General features: G+C 44.8%; 1 protein-coding gene across 1 annotated transcript in view; it reads right to left on the bottom strand.

Annotated features, from left to right (window-relative positions):
- The window catches only part of nrg2b (neuregulin 2b), a 99,796-nt gene extending 86,586 nt beyond the window's left edge, over positions 1-13,210 (bottom strand). The window contains exon 1 of the mRNA XM_063187714.1: positions 11,908-13,210. Within this exon, the coding sequence (XP_063043784.1) occupies positions 11,908-12,322 (415 nt within the window). The 5' untranslated portion in view covers positions 12,323-13,210. The remainder of the gene's footprint in view (positions 1-11,907) is intronic.
- Positions 13,211-14,721: the final 1,511 nt, after the last annotated feature.

Below are 14,721 nucleotides of genomic sequence, written 5' to 3'. Positions count from 1 at the left end.
AAAAAAGCACTTGCTCCATGGAAAACTAGTTCTAGCTCAAAGTAACTAGTTATTAGGTTAGATGTTTTTACTTGAAACTAGAAAAATAAGCTAGCTAAAATTTCATGTTTGCAGTGCACTGAAAATCGAGTCTTAGTTCATGCACAATATCAGTGGTAACCAGAACGACCCACTGTCCTGTGAGTTCCTACTGAGTCCATATAAGGTGGGGGGATGTTCCTCTCTACCTCACTGCTTTCATCTTGTCATCTCTTCTAAATGTTTCTTCTGTTTCCTTTGTTGATCCCTGACTCTTTGTTTACACCCATCACCCTCCTCTCCCTATCTCTCCACTAGGGATGTAAATAATAATCGATTTGAATCGATATATCGATCCTACAGCCCACAATTCAATTAATCGATTCCTCCACAGGAAAATCGATTAATCGTTATTAATCAAATTTTGTAATTATTGCACTCTCTCGCGAAGGGGAGTAGACTTTCCCAGCTGGGACTTGAACCCAGACCTTCTGCGGTAGTAAACTGGGGCTCTGACCGCTACACCAAAGAGCCAGGCTTGTTGGCATAAGAGTCAGAACACACCCACAACCCTAGTGATGGTCACTCCATCACATTGCCTTCCCCTTCAGGAAGCGCACCTGTGCACTTCACACACTCTTGGTGTCCCTCACGCAACAGCCCATCATGCTTCTCCCATCCAGTGTGCCCCATCATCTATGCTTTACCCATCAACTGGGGTCCCTTGCATTGGGGTCACCAATCCTGGGGGTCCCTCACATGGAATTACAGCTCACACACAATGGTTATGCTTCCGATGGCCTCACAGTAGCATCCCACTTCTGACACCAATTTGTCATGAAGGTGAGTAGAGTTGCCCAGCTGGGACTTGAACATAGACCTTCAGGGGTAGTAAACTGGGGCTTTGACCGCTACACCAAAGAGCCAGGCTTGTTGGTGTGACAGTCAGAACACACCCACAACCCTAGTGATGGTCACTCCATCACACACTCATTTTGTGAGGCATTTTAATTTGCTCATGCATAATACTGACTGAACATAATAAAGATGCCCCTCAAATGAAATGCATGCAGACATTTCAGCTTTTGTTGATGTATTTAACATTTCACGCATAAGCCAAGCCTGTAAGGTAAAACAAAATGAAGCTTTGATTTGAATCGAATCGAAATGAATCGAATCGTAGAGCATTCTTAAGTATCGAAAATAATTGCATCGTTGGCCTAAGAAATCAATATCGAATCGCCATGAAGGGTGTGATTTACACCCCTACTGACATTACTGAAAATGCACAAGAAATACTTCTTTTTAATATACGTATGTTTTCTATATGCCTTCTGGTGTCCAGTCTTGCACTTTAAATGTCTGTATTAGGGATGCAAACAATTAATCGATTAATCGACTTTAATCGATCAATGCGTTAATCGATTTAAAAAAATTAATCGCAATTAATCGACAATTCAACTAACAAGAGACCTAGGTGAAATGGGTATGTGAAGAGTGTGTGTGAAGAAAAGTGGGAATATTTAAATCACCTTTGGTTAAAGAATTGAACTAGAATTAATTTAAATGTGGTATTTTATCTACATTTTTTAATGAACATTTTAGATTTAGTATTTTTTTTTTTCGAGAAACATTGAGATTTCGAAGGAAAATGCCGCTTATCAATTAATCGTAAGTCGATCGATAAGGCTATCAACTAATGATTAATGAATTAATCGATAATTTGCATCCCTAGTCTGTATGTGTATTGTATGGGAACTGTATGTGTACTGTCCATGTCTACGTATACTGTCTATGTCTTTATCTAAAGTATGTCTATCTGCATGGGAAAGTAAAAAAACGTATTTCAATTCTTTATATGACCAGTGCATGTAAACAAATTGAAAATAAAGCCAACTTGACTTTACGCCACTTGACTACTCTCCATGTGTAACAACCAAGTGCCAATCTCCATCTATCCACCCTCTCTGCTTATTATGCTCCAATCCCTTTTTACCCAAAGCATCTGTCCATTCAGCAGACCCCATCTCTCTTACCCCAAATCTTGTCTCTCTTTTTTTCCCATACGATGTTATGAGTCCATAGGTTCATCCCAATATCTACCCTCTCCAGTTGTTTCCTCCAACCAGCCACGTGCCTCAAGGCTCAACGTGCCTCAAGGTGAGAGGATGAGGATGGAGGAGATACCAGAGGAATGAGTGCTTGATTCCTCCATCTTCCCTCAACTTCTTCTCTAATTCCTCCAGGGGAGGAGAGGTGAGAATGGAAGAAACAAGGATGTGAGATTGGATGAATTGTGTAATGGAAAACACCCAATCTCTCTCCACTCAGCATGCTCCCCCTGTCTGAAGGACCCCACTAGGCAAGAATTCTTTACCGATTAGTAGTAGGTTCTCTCCCCCTCTCCGTAATTTCAATTTCCTTGTATGACCTGAGCATATGAAGAAACTGACAATAAAAGCTGACTTGACTTGACTTGACTGTCTCCTGGACTTGCTGTGAAAGGTTCAGACTCAGACTCTGAATGGGTTCAGTGTTGGACTACCCAGCACTTTCCTCTATCCCCTATCCCCCTCCATCTAGGACTGAGGTGACCTGAGCATGACACTATCCCCACACACTGCTCTCCGCCCCTTGCTGCACAGATGCGTGATGGCTTAGTTTGTGCTCTGGATGACAATGATAAAAAGTCTTGCTTGTTTCATTGTCACACATAGGGTAAGCATTCTCTATGGTGCTGCTGTCTCCCGAATCTCTGCTCCCTTTGGTGCCTATGGAAACCCACCAGACTCCTCTGAACAGAGCCATACTGACACATCTAATTCATAGCTATTCAATAAAGGAATTGTCTCTCATAGAAAGCTGCAGGGACACTCTCCGCATCCACACTCTGCATTCTGTATATAACTGTTGCTATAGTGATGAGCCACGAAAATAATGTCGGAAACATGCTTTAGTTGAAAAAAAAAAAAATGAGGCCACTTTTACTACTCTAACTACTCTAGCAGCACTGAGGTGAGTAGAATACTGTCAACAACTGTCAACCGTTTCAAAGCGGCATTGACAGACATCTTGATGCATGATGCAACTCTGTGACAGTGCGCGACCTGTCAGTGGTTCAATGAAGACACACTAAATCCCCTCACTGCCTCTGTCTGAAAGCATCATACCTCCTCATACGGTACCAACACACGTAAAACACAAGAACGTATAAAACTCAATACTATTTCAATTACTATCTTCTCAAGATCTACCACATATTGACTGCAGTTACATGATGCAGGGAGTATTCCAGTATGACTAACTGAGCAGACAGACTTTAGTAATTAGGGTGTAACATGTTCTGTCAAACAGCTGCTTTGGTGGAGGTCTGCACTCTCATTGTGCATAGTTAACTATAGATTTGGACGATGGATACATGAGCTAGGTTCCAGAGATGTTACCATTTGTATGAATAAACATACTAGTAATGTATGTAATGCCCTGTGAAACAGCCATTTCATGCATGTCTGCATGCCATCCATAAACATCTACAGCTCTCAGAGAAATCAACAGATCAGCAATGACCTGTTTTCATTATGAACATGACATCTCTCTCTCTCTCTCTCTCTCTCTCTCTCTCTCTCTCTCTCTCTCTCTCTCTCTCTCTCTCTCTCTCTCTCTCTCTCTCTCTCTCTCTCTCTGTGAATGTGCATGAGTGCCAATGGCAGGTTGACAGCTAAGGGTGTGTACTAGTCTCTTCTCACATCATATGGCAGGTTGGCAGCTGTGCTTGAGTCCATGTTTATATGTGCTTATGTGCATGTAGTTGTGTGTGTGTGTGTGTGTGTGTGTGTGTGTGTGTGCTTGCGTGCGTGCGTGCGTGTGTGCATGTGTTTGTGTGTGTGTGTGTGTATGAGTGTGTGTGTGTGTGTGCGTGCATGTGTTCCCGCTGGCTCGCTCATACCAGCTAGTGTGTGCACCCCTCATAATAGTGTATAAAGTGTTGACAGCAATATGTGTGTATGTGTGTGCGCGCTTTAAATGATTTACTCAAACTACTAAAAATATTCATGGCTACGAAAAGACAAGCTACATTTGGGAGTAAGATGCTTTCCAATCCCACAGTTCTGCTCCTAGAGCAAGCATACACACACACACACACACACACACACACACACACACACACACACACACACACACACACACACACACACACACACACACACACACACACACACACACCCATAGGCGACCCATAATTTTGGTGTGTGTGTGTGTGAGAGAGAGAGAGACAGAGAGAGAGAGAGAGAGAGAGAGAGAGAGAGAGAGAGAGAGAGAGAGAGTTGGAAACTGTTTTCTACTCTACATAATTCATAGAAGCCCCAGTTCTCTGTCTCTCTCCTCTCTCTCTCGTTCTCTCTCTCCTCTCTCTCTCTTTATGTGTCTGCCTCCTATCCACACTCTAGTACCCAGAATGCAAGACAGCAAATGCACACACACACACGCCCGCATGCACGCGCACGCACACACACACACACACACACACACACACACACACACACACACACACACACACACACACACACACACACACACACACACACACACACATCAATTACATCCTTTGGCACATATGCTTGTGTAAAACAGAGAGAGTAAGAGTAAGAGTAAGAGTAAGAGAAAGAGAAAGAGAGGAAAGGACATAGAGAAGAGGAAGGAGGATAGGGTAGATAAGATAGCAAAGAGGGAATACCCCTCTGAATGCAAAGTATACGGTAGCGGAAGAGGAGATGCTAAAGCTGAACGTGTGTCCCTGCTCCTGTGACACAGTGAGAGGGTGCTGCTTGCCGGTGACTGACAGTGATGGGCGAGCTGTACGGGCGGAGAGGGGTCAGAGGAAATGGATGAAAGATAAATGAAACACCGCTGGAGGATAGGAAGAAGAGAGGGATGAATATGGTTGGGTGAGTAATTGAGTGGGTGAGTGAGTGCATGAATGAATGAATAAATGAATGAATGAATGAATGAATGAACAAATGAACAAGTACCTTGTCAATTATTCCCATTACACCAGTACACGGCATTCTATTACACAGTGAAATATGATTGTTGTAAAATTACTGTTCATCGTAAAACTACTGTGAATACAACTGATTCAGTAGACCTATAATACATTTGAACACTATTATATTTTCTTTGATCCCAATCAGCACTAGTACATTACACAGAGAAATATGATTGTTGTAAAGTTACTGTTTGTTGCAAAATTACAGTGAATACAACTATCTTAGTATGCTACATTAGAATACTATCATATTTTCTTGCAATCAGCACTCCATCTATGTACTAGTGCTCTATGTAGGCTATATATAGGCTAACGAATGCACACGGCTTATCCTTGATCCTTGATCTTGCACATATCATTCTGAAGTCTTTGTCAGCATCTTTCGGAAACCGGGATAAACTGTCCGCATGCTGAAGTATCCTGGTTTCTCATGCTGTGCTTCAGCGTACATGCATACTGATTTCTTTAACACAGGATAGAAGGGCTTATCCATGCTTACCAGTTCAGCAAGTTTATATGCGAAAATCAGGATGCTGATGTGCAGCTCAGTACAGTGAGTAAGTTTGTGAGTGAGTAAGTGAGTGAATGAATGAATGAATTAAAAAAATGAATGAATGAATGAATGAATGAATGAATGAATGAATGAATGAATGAATGAATGAATGAATGAATGAATGAACGAATGAATGAGAGCATACTAGATTGTGAGAGGCAGTGATCGGGAGATTGAGTTAGCACAAGCGACTTTATGCTAGTTGGTGAATGAGCGATGATGACTGATTTCAAATTTTAGCGCACATGTGCCAATGAATGACTTCATCAGTGTGACTGTAACAGATGGCGTGTGGATGAGAAACCAGGAAGTGTGAAAGTCCCCCCCCCCCCCCCCAAGCAAGCTGGGAGAATACAGTGTACAGTAATGACTGCCAAACTGGGAAATTCCCACTTGTAAGGACGGTTACAGCTTTGTTTATAGTGCTTTTATTAACACCAGTGACTATGATATGATATCAAATAGCTCATCAGAGATCAGAGGAATGTAGCCCCTACATCTTGACGCTACAATAAGTTTGTCCTCTAGCAGATGTCATTGGTGGAACAGTAATAGACAGTAATAACACCAGGGAGTATGAGCTAGTACAATAATGGTGGGTGAATCAATTAGCTACTGTTGTGTGGGTGAATGATTCTGTCCAGACCGAAATGAGTTTGATATGACCATTTTGTATGAGTGAGTGAAATATTGGTCTACCAATTCAAGTTTAATTGAAGGCTGAATGGATGCAAGACTCCATGAACACATGAATTTCCAGTAGTGTAGTAATGTAATGTAATAATGCCCACATTGTAGTAAATGAATAGCCAGGCTCCTCAGGCCAAGAACAATGTACATATCGTTTCTGATCTCCAGAAAAATCGGGAACTCGACCCACTTTGTCAGAAACCAGTCAACCAGTAGCAAAACTAGGGAGTCATCCATGCCGTTTGGGAAACATTAATTGTTATGCTCTTGGTCAGACCAAGTCTCGAAGAGATTTGAAAGTCGATGATAATCAGGCTAGTAACTGAGTGAATCGATGGTTGCACTGATTCCTCATGAATGAATGAATGAATGAATGAATGAATGAATAGGGAAAGTATTCAGAGGGCACAGACTTACGTAAGCCAAGTATAATCACCCCAATGGGTTCTTTCCCACATTTTTGACCCAAAGAAAATCAAGGCCTTACTCACATTGGTCAATTTCTTCAGTCACCTTCATCCTTTTGAAACAATCAAACCAAATGCCACCATCCACTCAATTTCCTAAATATTACGTCTTTTCAAGATAACTTAACATGTGTGCCACCGTGAGTGTTCCCTTGTTTTGTCGATGGCCATCATCAGTGCTCTAAATTAACTTTTAATCACCAGCCAAAATGGCTAGTAGATGTTAGTCTTAGACAAACAAACACTCACCTCACTCAAAGTGGCTAGTAAGTGGTGTTTTCTACCAGTCCAACTGAAATTCCATCAGCATTTGGCCGGTTGGCTGGTGTTAATTTAGAACCCTGGCCATCATATAAGCGTTAAGTGGTTTAATGTGATTATTTTTGCTTTCACTCAGTACAGTTGACTGTCATACCACAGTATTGCACACGTCTTACAAACTGAACATTCTGCTGTTGCCAGTTGAGTGCTATTTGTTTCAGTGAGACCCCTGTCACCTCGATGAGGTACCAAATGATGTAGAATAATGTGGCAGCAAGACACAAATGACTTGTAACTAACACAAGACAACAGCAGCAACAGTTACACCCTGTTGAGATGTTCAGTGTTTACGCTACACAGTATTGTGATTTTGCATGACTTCATGTAATAAGATCATGATCCGTACGAAGTGACACCTCTACAATAGGTCTCTCTGTGCTGTTTGACCGAGAGCAGACCAACACGGCAATGAGAATGTGCTGAACTTTGGCCTTTTCAGTTGATATGTTATGTATGTAGGGCTGGACTGGTAATTTGGCAGCACTGGCCCACAGTTTAGAAGGGGTGGCCCATTTGTGCACTTTCATTTATAAACAGTAGACTGAGTAAAGCAGGGTACAAAATCAGTTTAAATATGTGTGAGGGACCAGTTTAAGCGAAAAATGCCCTGCTTTTTCGTCACAACCTAACCCTGACTGTATGCAAGGACGTATGCAATTTTGTATTTTGTATTATCATTATTGATCCATTTTTAGGCTAAGATGCAAAGATTGTAGGCAAATATTTAGTTTGCTTTAAGCCAAATTGTGAAATTGTGAAATAACCAGACACACTCTCTACATATGTGACATACAGTACATTCACATTGTATGGTGCATATGCATCTTCCCTGTGCTTGCAGGGCAGGGGCTGATGATGTACCTCTCTCATACTCATACTAATCAATCATACCTAAAAATAGATGAAAGACACTTCTGTACCAACTGCACACAGAGAAATGGAAGGATTACTCTGCATCTATGTCAGCACGGTTACGTAGGTCTACCTTATACGGTCCAATATGGTTTCATGACGCATCATTTAGGTACAATTTTATCTGGACAAAGGCGTTTTGAACCTAGAGGTAGGCCTATAATTTTACCTCTATCACCACACGGTACCTTAGATGTTATGTTGTATTGAAATACAGGTATATAACTGCTCTGTAAAATGTACTGCCGCAGTGACAAGCTTTGTAACCATATAGGCATAGAGTGGTACTTCCATTTCTCTGTATGTAGGGATGTGTGGTACAGTCCAATGGATTTTTTTTTACTTGTACCAGCATCTTATGGATAGATTGAATCACTTCTTTTGAATGCTGGGTGTACCCTTGAAAGTGTCCACCAATCAGCGTCACATCCCTTGAGTACAGTGTGTGTACTTATTTGAAAATAGAACTTACTTGGTCAATGGATATCATTCCGATTCTAATTCTGAAATAGTTTCAATTCTCCTTGGCCTGTAGAATGAGAGTGTAATGGAGGCCAACTAGCAGAGTTCGGCATGGAATGTTAGTAAATTTCCCTCCCGAAGCCTCAAAACAGTACAATAGCTTTGGGCTATAAGACCGGCCCTTTAGCTCAGCGCGCCCGTACTGTGACTCCCTTTGCCGAACCGATGTAGTTGACGAGGTGGCAGGTTCAAGCCCCGAAGGAGACAAACTGTGTGGGAACACCTCCGTCACAGTGGTGCCGTGACCCGGATGGGAGTGAGGTTTAGGGGGGAGAGTGTAATGGAGGACAACTAGCAGAGTTCGGCATGGAACGTTAGTAAAGCTCCCTCCCAAAGCCTCAATACAGTGCGGTAGCGTTGGGCTATCGGACCGGCCCTTTAGCTCAGCGCGCTCGTATTGTGACTCCAATTGACGAACCGATGTAGTTGACGAGGTGGCAGGTTCGTGCCCTGAGGGGGACAAACTGTGCGGGAATACCTCCATCACAAGAGCATAACATTGGCTTAAACTGAATAAAATAGGCTGGTAATGATGTCTCCCAACAAATGACTAGTAGACAACGAAAACATGACACTCAACTCTTTTGATCTGAGAAATATAGCAAACACAGCTGAACTATGGAACCACACTCCAGAAATACATCACACAAAGCTAAGTGTGTGGCAGGACATCGTCCGACGTAAAATTGTACCCATGTTATCCAGTTGCAGTTGTGTTTACTGTTTTATTTTGGACATTATTGCATTTCTCAGCTCAACATATACATCACACTATGCCGTTCTTGCTTTCGTTAGCACCTTTTCTCCTGGCGGCTCAGACATACGTACGTTACAGGTGCACAGTTAACAGCCTACCACTGCATTCTCTTCTTAGATGTCATAATAGGAAACAGACTTCAAGACACAAAAGTAGAGTTGAGTTGAATGTGAATACCGGTACACATTTCTAGGGCGACTAGGCCAGTGAGTGAATGAGTGTGTGGGGGAGCAGGGGGGGGGGCAAGCGCTATTCAGACATACCGCTATTCCGACAGCCGTCATGCCGTAGTGTTAGGGTTAGGGTTCAGGGTCAGGGTTAGGGTTAGGGTAACTGCATGCACTCTCCCTAAACTGATAAAACCTGAGCAACGTACCACAAACCACAGACATGGCAGATTTCAGATTTTCAATGTTGGAATAGCGGCATGTCGGAATAGCGCCATGTAACCGGGGAGCAGAGGTGTCGGGAGGGAGGTTTGTGGTTGTGGTGGTGAAATAGTGATGGATGGAATAAAAACCAGGTAAGCCTGTGGCATGGATTGAGGATGTCAGTGAGTTGATGAATAAATGAGAATGCACATATGACAGTAAGTAAGCGTGTGAGAGTCAGTGAATGACTGACTGAACAAGCATGCAACAATGCAATGCACAACACGAAAATGTGCTGTGGATCCTCTTGATAAAGGCCACCAGCAAAACTTTCTGATCTCTCTCTCTCTCTCTCTCTCTCTCTCTCTCTCTCTCTCTCTCTCTCACACACACACACACACACACACACACACACACACACACACACATGCACACGCACATGCGCGTGTGCACGCACGCGCACACACACACACACACACGGGGGTGGGTGAGGCTGTTTGTAGAGAGACATGGAAAGCTAGTAGTGCTACTAATCACTACAATGTACTCAACTAACTATTGAGTTACACTCTATTCTGGTATTACTATTTACACACCTGAAGACGTCAGCACTGCCCCATGTGGGGCCCATTGAAAAGGCTGATGTGCAGCTTTGGGCCATGGGACTGTTCCATGGCCACCCAATGACAGCATGTGCTGCACGTCAAGGAGGTGTCTTATAGTGCAAATGCAGGCTGACACGGCACACCGCCACTCTGTCAGGCACACTTATCTCACAGCCACTCAGCATGGCCACAGAAAGAACATTCACAGACAGCTCAGACACTTCCGGTTCAGGTCAGTATCCTCTTGTGTGCACGTGCATAGGCGTATACAGAGAGAGAGAGAGAGAGAGAGAGAGAGAGAGAGAGAGGTTGGAAAGTCATATGACTGCATTGAGCTGAACAATATCAAACAAATCTGAAAGAGAAGCATCAACAGCACATGCCACAATATTACTAGTGGATTAAGTGCATGGCAAGTCCGACACCTTGAAAGTGTTACAAGGTTCCATTGTTTGTCCTCTTAACCTTTGTTGTCAAAAGTGTGCCAGCATGTGTTTTAGGATGGATAGGCCGGCACCGTGTCTAACACCAAATCAACACTCACTGGCACCTATCACTGGGATGATTCTCGGTGCATATTAAGGGTGGGCTCAATGCTGCGAGCAAAATTTATGAATGAAAAGGGTAGACCCCAGTCTTCCTGCGTAGTCTATCACGCGCTGCACAATCAGGTGACTTCTGCCAGGGCCTCGCTCGCATCCCACCGAGCTAAGAAGAACAGAACTGTGCCCTGCTACACAACGGGCACCTGCGGTCTTGAGTTGCTACCAACCGGCAGAAGTCCAGTTTCAGTTTCCCATCACGTGGCCAGACGGCCCGTGCTGATTGAAGGTTAATTGAAATGTTCACGCTCGAAAACGGACAGGACACGTTTCACGGAGCACACACCACCGTTAAGTAATGATCCATCTCACTGTCTTTGTATTCATCTCACCATTACAAGCGCTTATTCTTTTGCTGGCCTACGTGAGACCATAGACTGTGGCATGGACCGTGTCACAATCACCATGGACCGATTGTCGGTTCACGTGAGGTTCAGGACAAGAAACTGACAGGTGAGTGTGACTTCACATGATACAGTTCGAACGTTAAAGCATCAGGTTGAAGGTTCGTTCCAGCGTAGATAGCTAATGTGTGTGTGTGTGTGTGTGTGTGTGTGTGTGTGTGTGTGTGTGTGTGTGTGTGTGTGTGTGTGTGTGTGTGTGTGTGTGTGTGTGTGTGTGTGTAAACGTGAGAGGGGGCGCAGTGCGAGAGTGTCTATGTGTCTGTCTGCCTGTCTGTCTGTCTCTATGTCTATGTGTGTCTGTCCATCGGGGTATTCCACAATGTTTATAAGGGGAACAATACTGCAGATACGCCCAGCATGCGCGCGTCGCCACATTTCATCCAGTTATAAGAGGAAAAGCCCTTCTCTAGTCAGGTTGGTGAACATGGCCGGATAGGCTGCGAAACTGCTGGTTTAAAATCATGATCACACACACACACACACACACACACACACACACACACACACACACACACACACACACACACACACACACACACACACACACACACACACACACACACACACACACACACACGTTTACCTTGTAGCATCACCATAGCAATGGTCCATTAGTGAAGAACCCAGAGCAGACTTACCGCAGTCCTCACACAGAATGCTGTCCACCTCCTTTCTCAGGTTCTTCTCGCTGGCGTCCAGTGGAGCAAAAGAGGCTTTGAATACTAAAGGTTCCTCTGTGGGGTCCATGAAAAATATATATCTGTGGTCCTTCTCCACGAGCACGCACGGCGCCTCAGAGCCGAAATCCCCCACGGTGACGAGCTGCTCGCGCTCCAGCCCGCCGCTGTTAACCGGCCACACGTCCTGCACCCTGACATTCACACTGTACGGCTCCACGGAGACGTTCTCGGGTAGCGCGAACACCTCACCTTCGATCACCACCGCCGCCCGGTACGCCTGCTCCTGCGCGGTATCCAAGCTCGGGGCGTAGCACGCGAACGAGAGCCCCACGAGCAGCATGGAGAAAAGCGCCAGATCAAGTCTCCTGCTCATGCCGTCTGCTGGGGCTCAGCGGCGGCCGCTCGCGGTGCTGCAGTGCTCTCGGGGCTGACGAGGGGCGCGGGTGATGGAGTCGGGTTAAGGTGGCGGCGGGAGGCTGTGAATGGGCTCCGGTAAATGCGCGGGGCGGCAGACCTTGCGCAAGAGTCCGTGCCATCTGTGTGCGAGCCGCTCTGCCCCATGCAGCCCGCGATGGGGAAACACGAGCCACTTAGGAACCGGAAATAGCTCCAGTCAGCGGTGATGCGCGATTGAAAAAATGTCGTTGCTGCATTCTCCTTCAAATACCGATTCCGAAACGAAAAAATGCATTCATAAAATACGCTACCTTACCACAACATGGGCTACTGCAAAACGCCGCAGGTTCCCCCTTTATCCAGCCAATGTCATGGACCAGACTGGGCGCACTGACTTTCAAATGCGGTTTTCGATGTGAAAGGGTTGAACCTCAGCAGAGATACAAGCAAGTGAAAATCATACCGTATTAAGGGTTCTGTTCCGCGCCGAGCGTTATCGACGCCCAAACCAGACGGCGCGGAGAGGCCGAGGACGCTGCTCAGTTGGGCGATGCAACAAGCGCGTCCCCTGCCCGCTCTGCCTGCACACACTGCCGGCTTACGTGAGAAAACATCACCTGGCCGGCCGCTGCTGTCTGTGCGAACTTCCTGCGCAAATTCCGTGATGTGCCGTCAGAGCACATACGACGCCTTGTAGGTCACGGAGAGGCTCCCCGAATACACATCCGCACGAGAGCAGTATCCGTCGAGGCGCGCGAATACAGCAACTCGTGCATTCGCATCAACGTCATTTACGTATGGAATCGACACAATGCAGCGCCTTACAACTTTTACTTAAAAATCCACAGCCCAGAGAAAGCGCTCCCCGATTCCCCAAAGAATTGGCAATAATGGTCCATGCCACAGGATGCGATGACTAACGCTGCGAAAGTATCCCAGTCGTCTCAATCTCTGGACAATCAGCAATGTTTTCCCCAGTTATCCTTTCCTTAAATCACGCAGCTGCATTCTGGTCACATTCACATTTCTGGTCCCCAAACCGACTAACCAGGCGTCGCCCGACTGGGAGACGAAATCTTCCGACGCCCTTTCGCGCACGTTGACAGTCGCAACAGGTCCTGCGGGCATCAGATAAGGTCGGGACGCTGTATTGACAGGATGGTGATGTGTCACAACCCTGGCAACCGGTTGATGGTTGACACGCAGAGAGGCAGAGGCAGAAAATAAGATTTCCTATAACCCCACACTCGTACTCAATGTGTGTGAGTTATACAGTCCGGCAGCGGTCGCCAAGCGGATAGTGTAAATATTACCAGCATCCCTTGGCACAAATAAATGCGACGTTTGAGAGGCAGCCTATGGCTTTATTTCCTGCTGTTGAGCGCCTTCTACAGGTCGAAGCAAATATCTGTCGCACATAGTAACAAGGGGAGGAAAGGATGGATAATTTGTTCAGTATTGACCATCCGCTGGATCCCCTCTGCGACACCCGGGTAGTTTAAGTAGTCCCGTAATTGCTCTCCTCAGTTCACCGTAGAGCAAGGTTTATTTCCGGGGGTTTAGGTCTGGTGAAGTGAAAGGTAGCCATATAACGTTCTGGCCACCCCGGATGTATCCATTAAATCAGCTCTCCAGTGTCCGAGGAGTAGCATTAACACCTCAACGGAGTGAAAGTGCAGTCGGATTAGTAGATGGTTTCATTCATCTATTTACGTTGTTTTGGCTTTGTTTGCGTACATGGAACTGGCCATGGTGCTGAAACCGCTGGAATGAACTCTGCCCTTTAAAATATGTTTGCGTTTCGCACGTGGTAATAGGCTACATCAAAATATGACTGATATCCAGATACATGTTTGTTTCATGCACAGGTATTAGAATAATGTTACATTATAAAACTGCACAGTTTCCTCAGCTTGAGATTAAGAAGGGCCAGATTTTAATTGAAATAACATTTAACTTTTGAATTCAAATTGTATTAAAGCCAAAGTAGGTCTCCTACAATTATATAGGCCCAGATGGAATTGCTTTATGTGCATTGCATTCTGTGGTGTGTAAAAGTTATACAAAATACACATCTGAAGTGCATTACAGACTTATAAACACGCTTATAATTTTGTTAAACATGGTGCTTTAGGCAAGGAGCTTGGTGTGTGTGTGTGTGTGTGTGTGTGTGTGTGTGTGTGTGTGTGTGTGTGTGTGTGTGTGTGTGTGTGTGTGTGTGTGTGTGACTCGTCTTTAAAATACAGTGTAACCAATAGTTTAAAAAAAAAAAAAATACACTAGATCCTCACACAAAAGCATTGACCATTGCTGACATTTTTTCAGGTTATTAACAATGTTGATAATTCTTGACACTACTCTTGACAATGAACTAAA

Source organism: Engraulis encrasicolus, chromosome 22, assembly GCF_034702125.1.
Source record: "Engraulis encrasicolus isolate BLACKSEA-1 chromosome 22, IST_EnEncr_1.0, whole genome shotgun sequence".
Taxonomy (NCBI): domain Eukaryota; kingdom Metazoa; phylum Chordata; class Actinopteri; order Clupeiformes; family Engraulidae; genus Engraulis; species Engraulis encrasicolus.
This window is presented reverse-complemented; position numbering and strand designations above follow the sequence as displayed.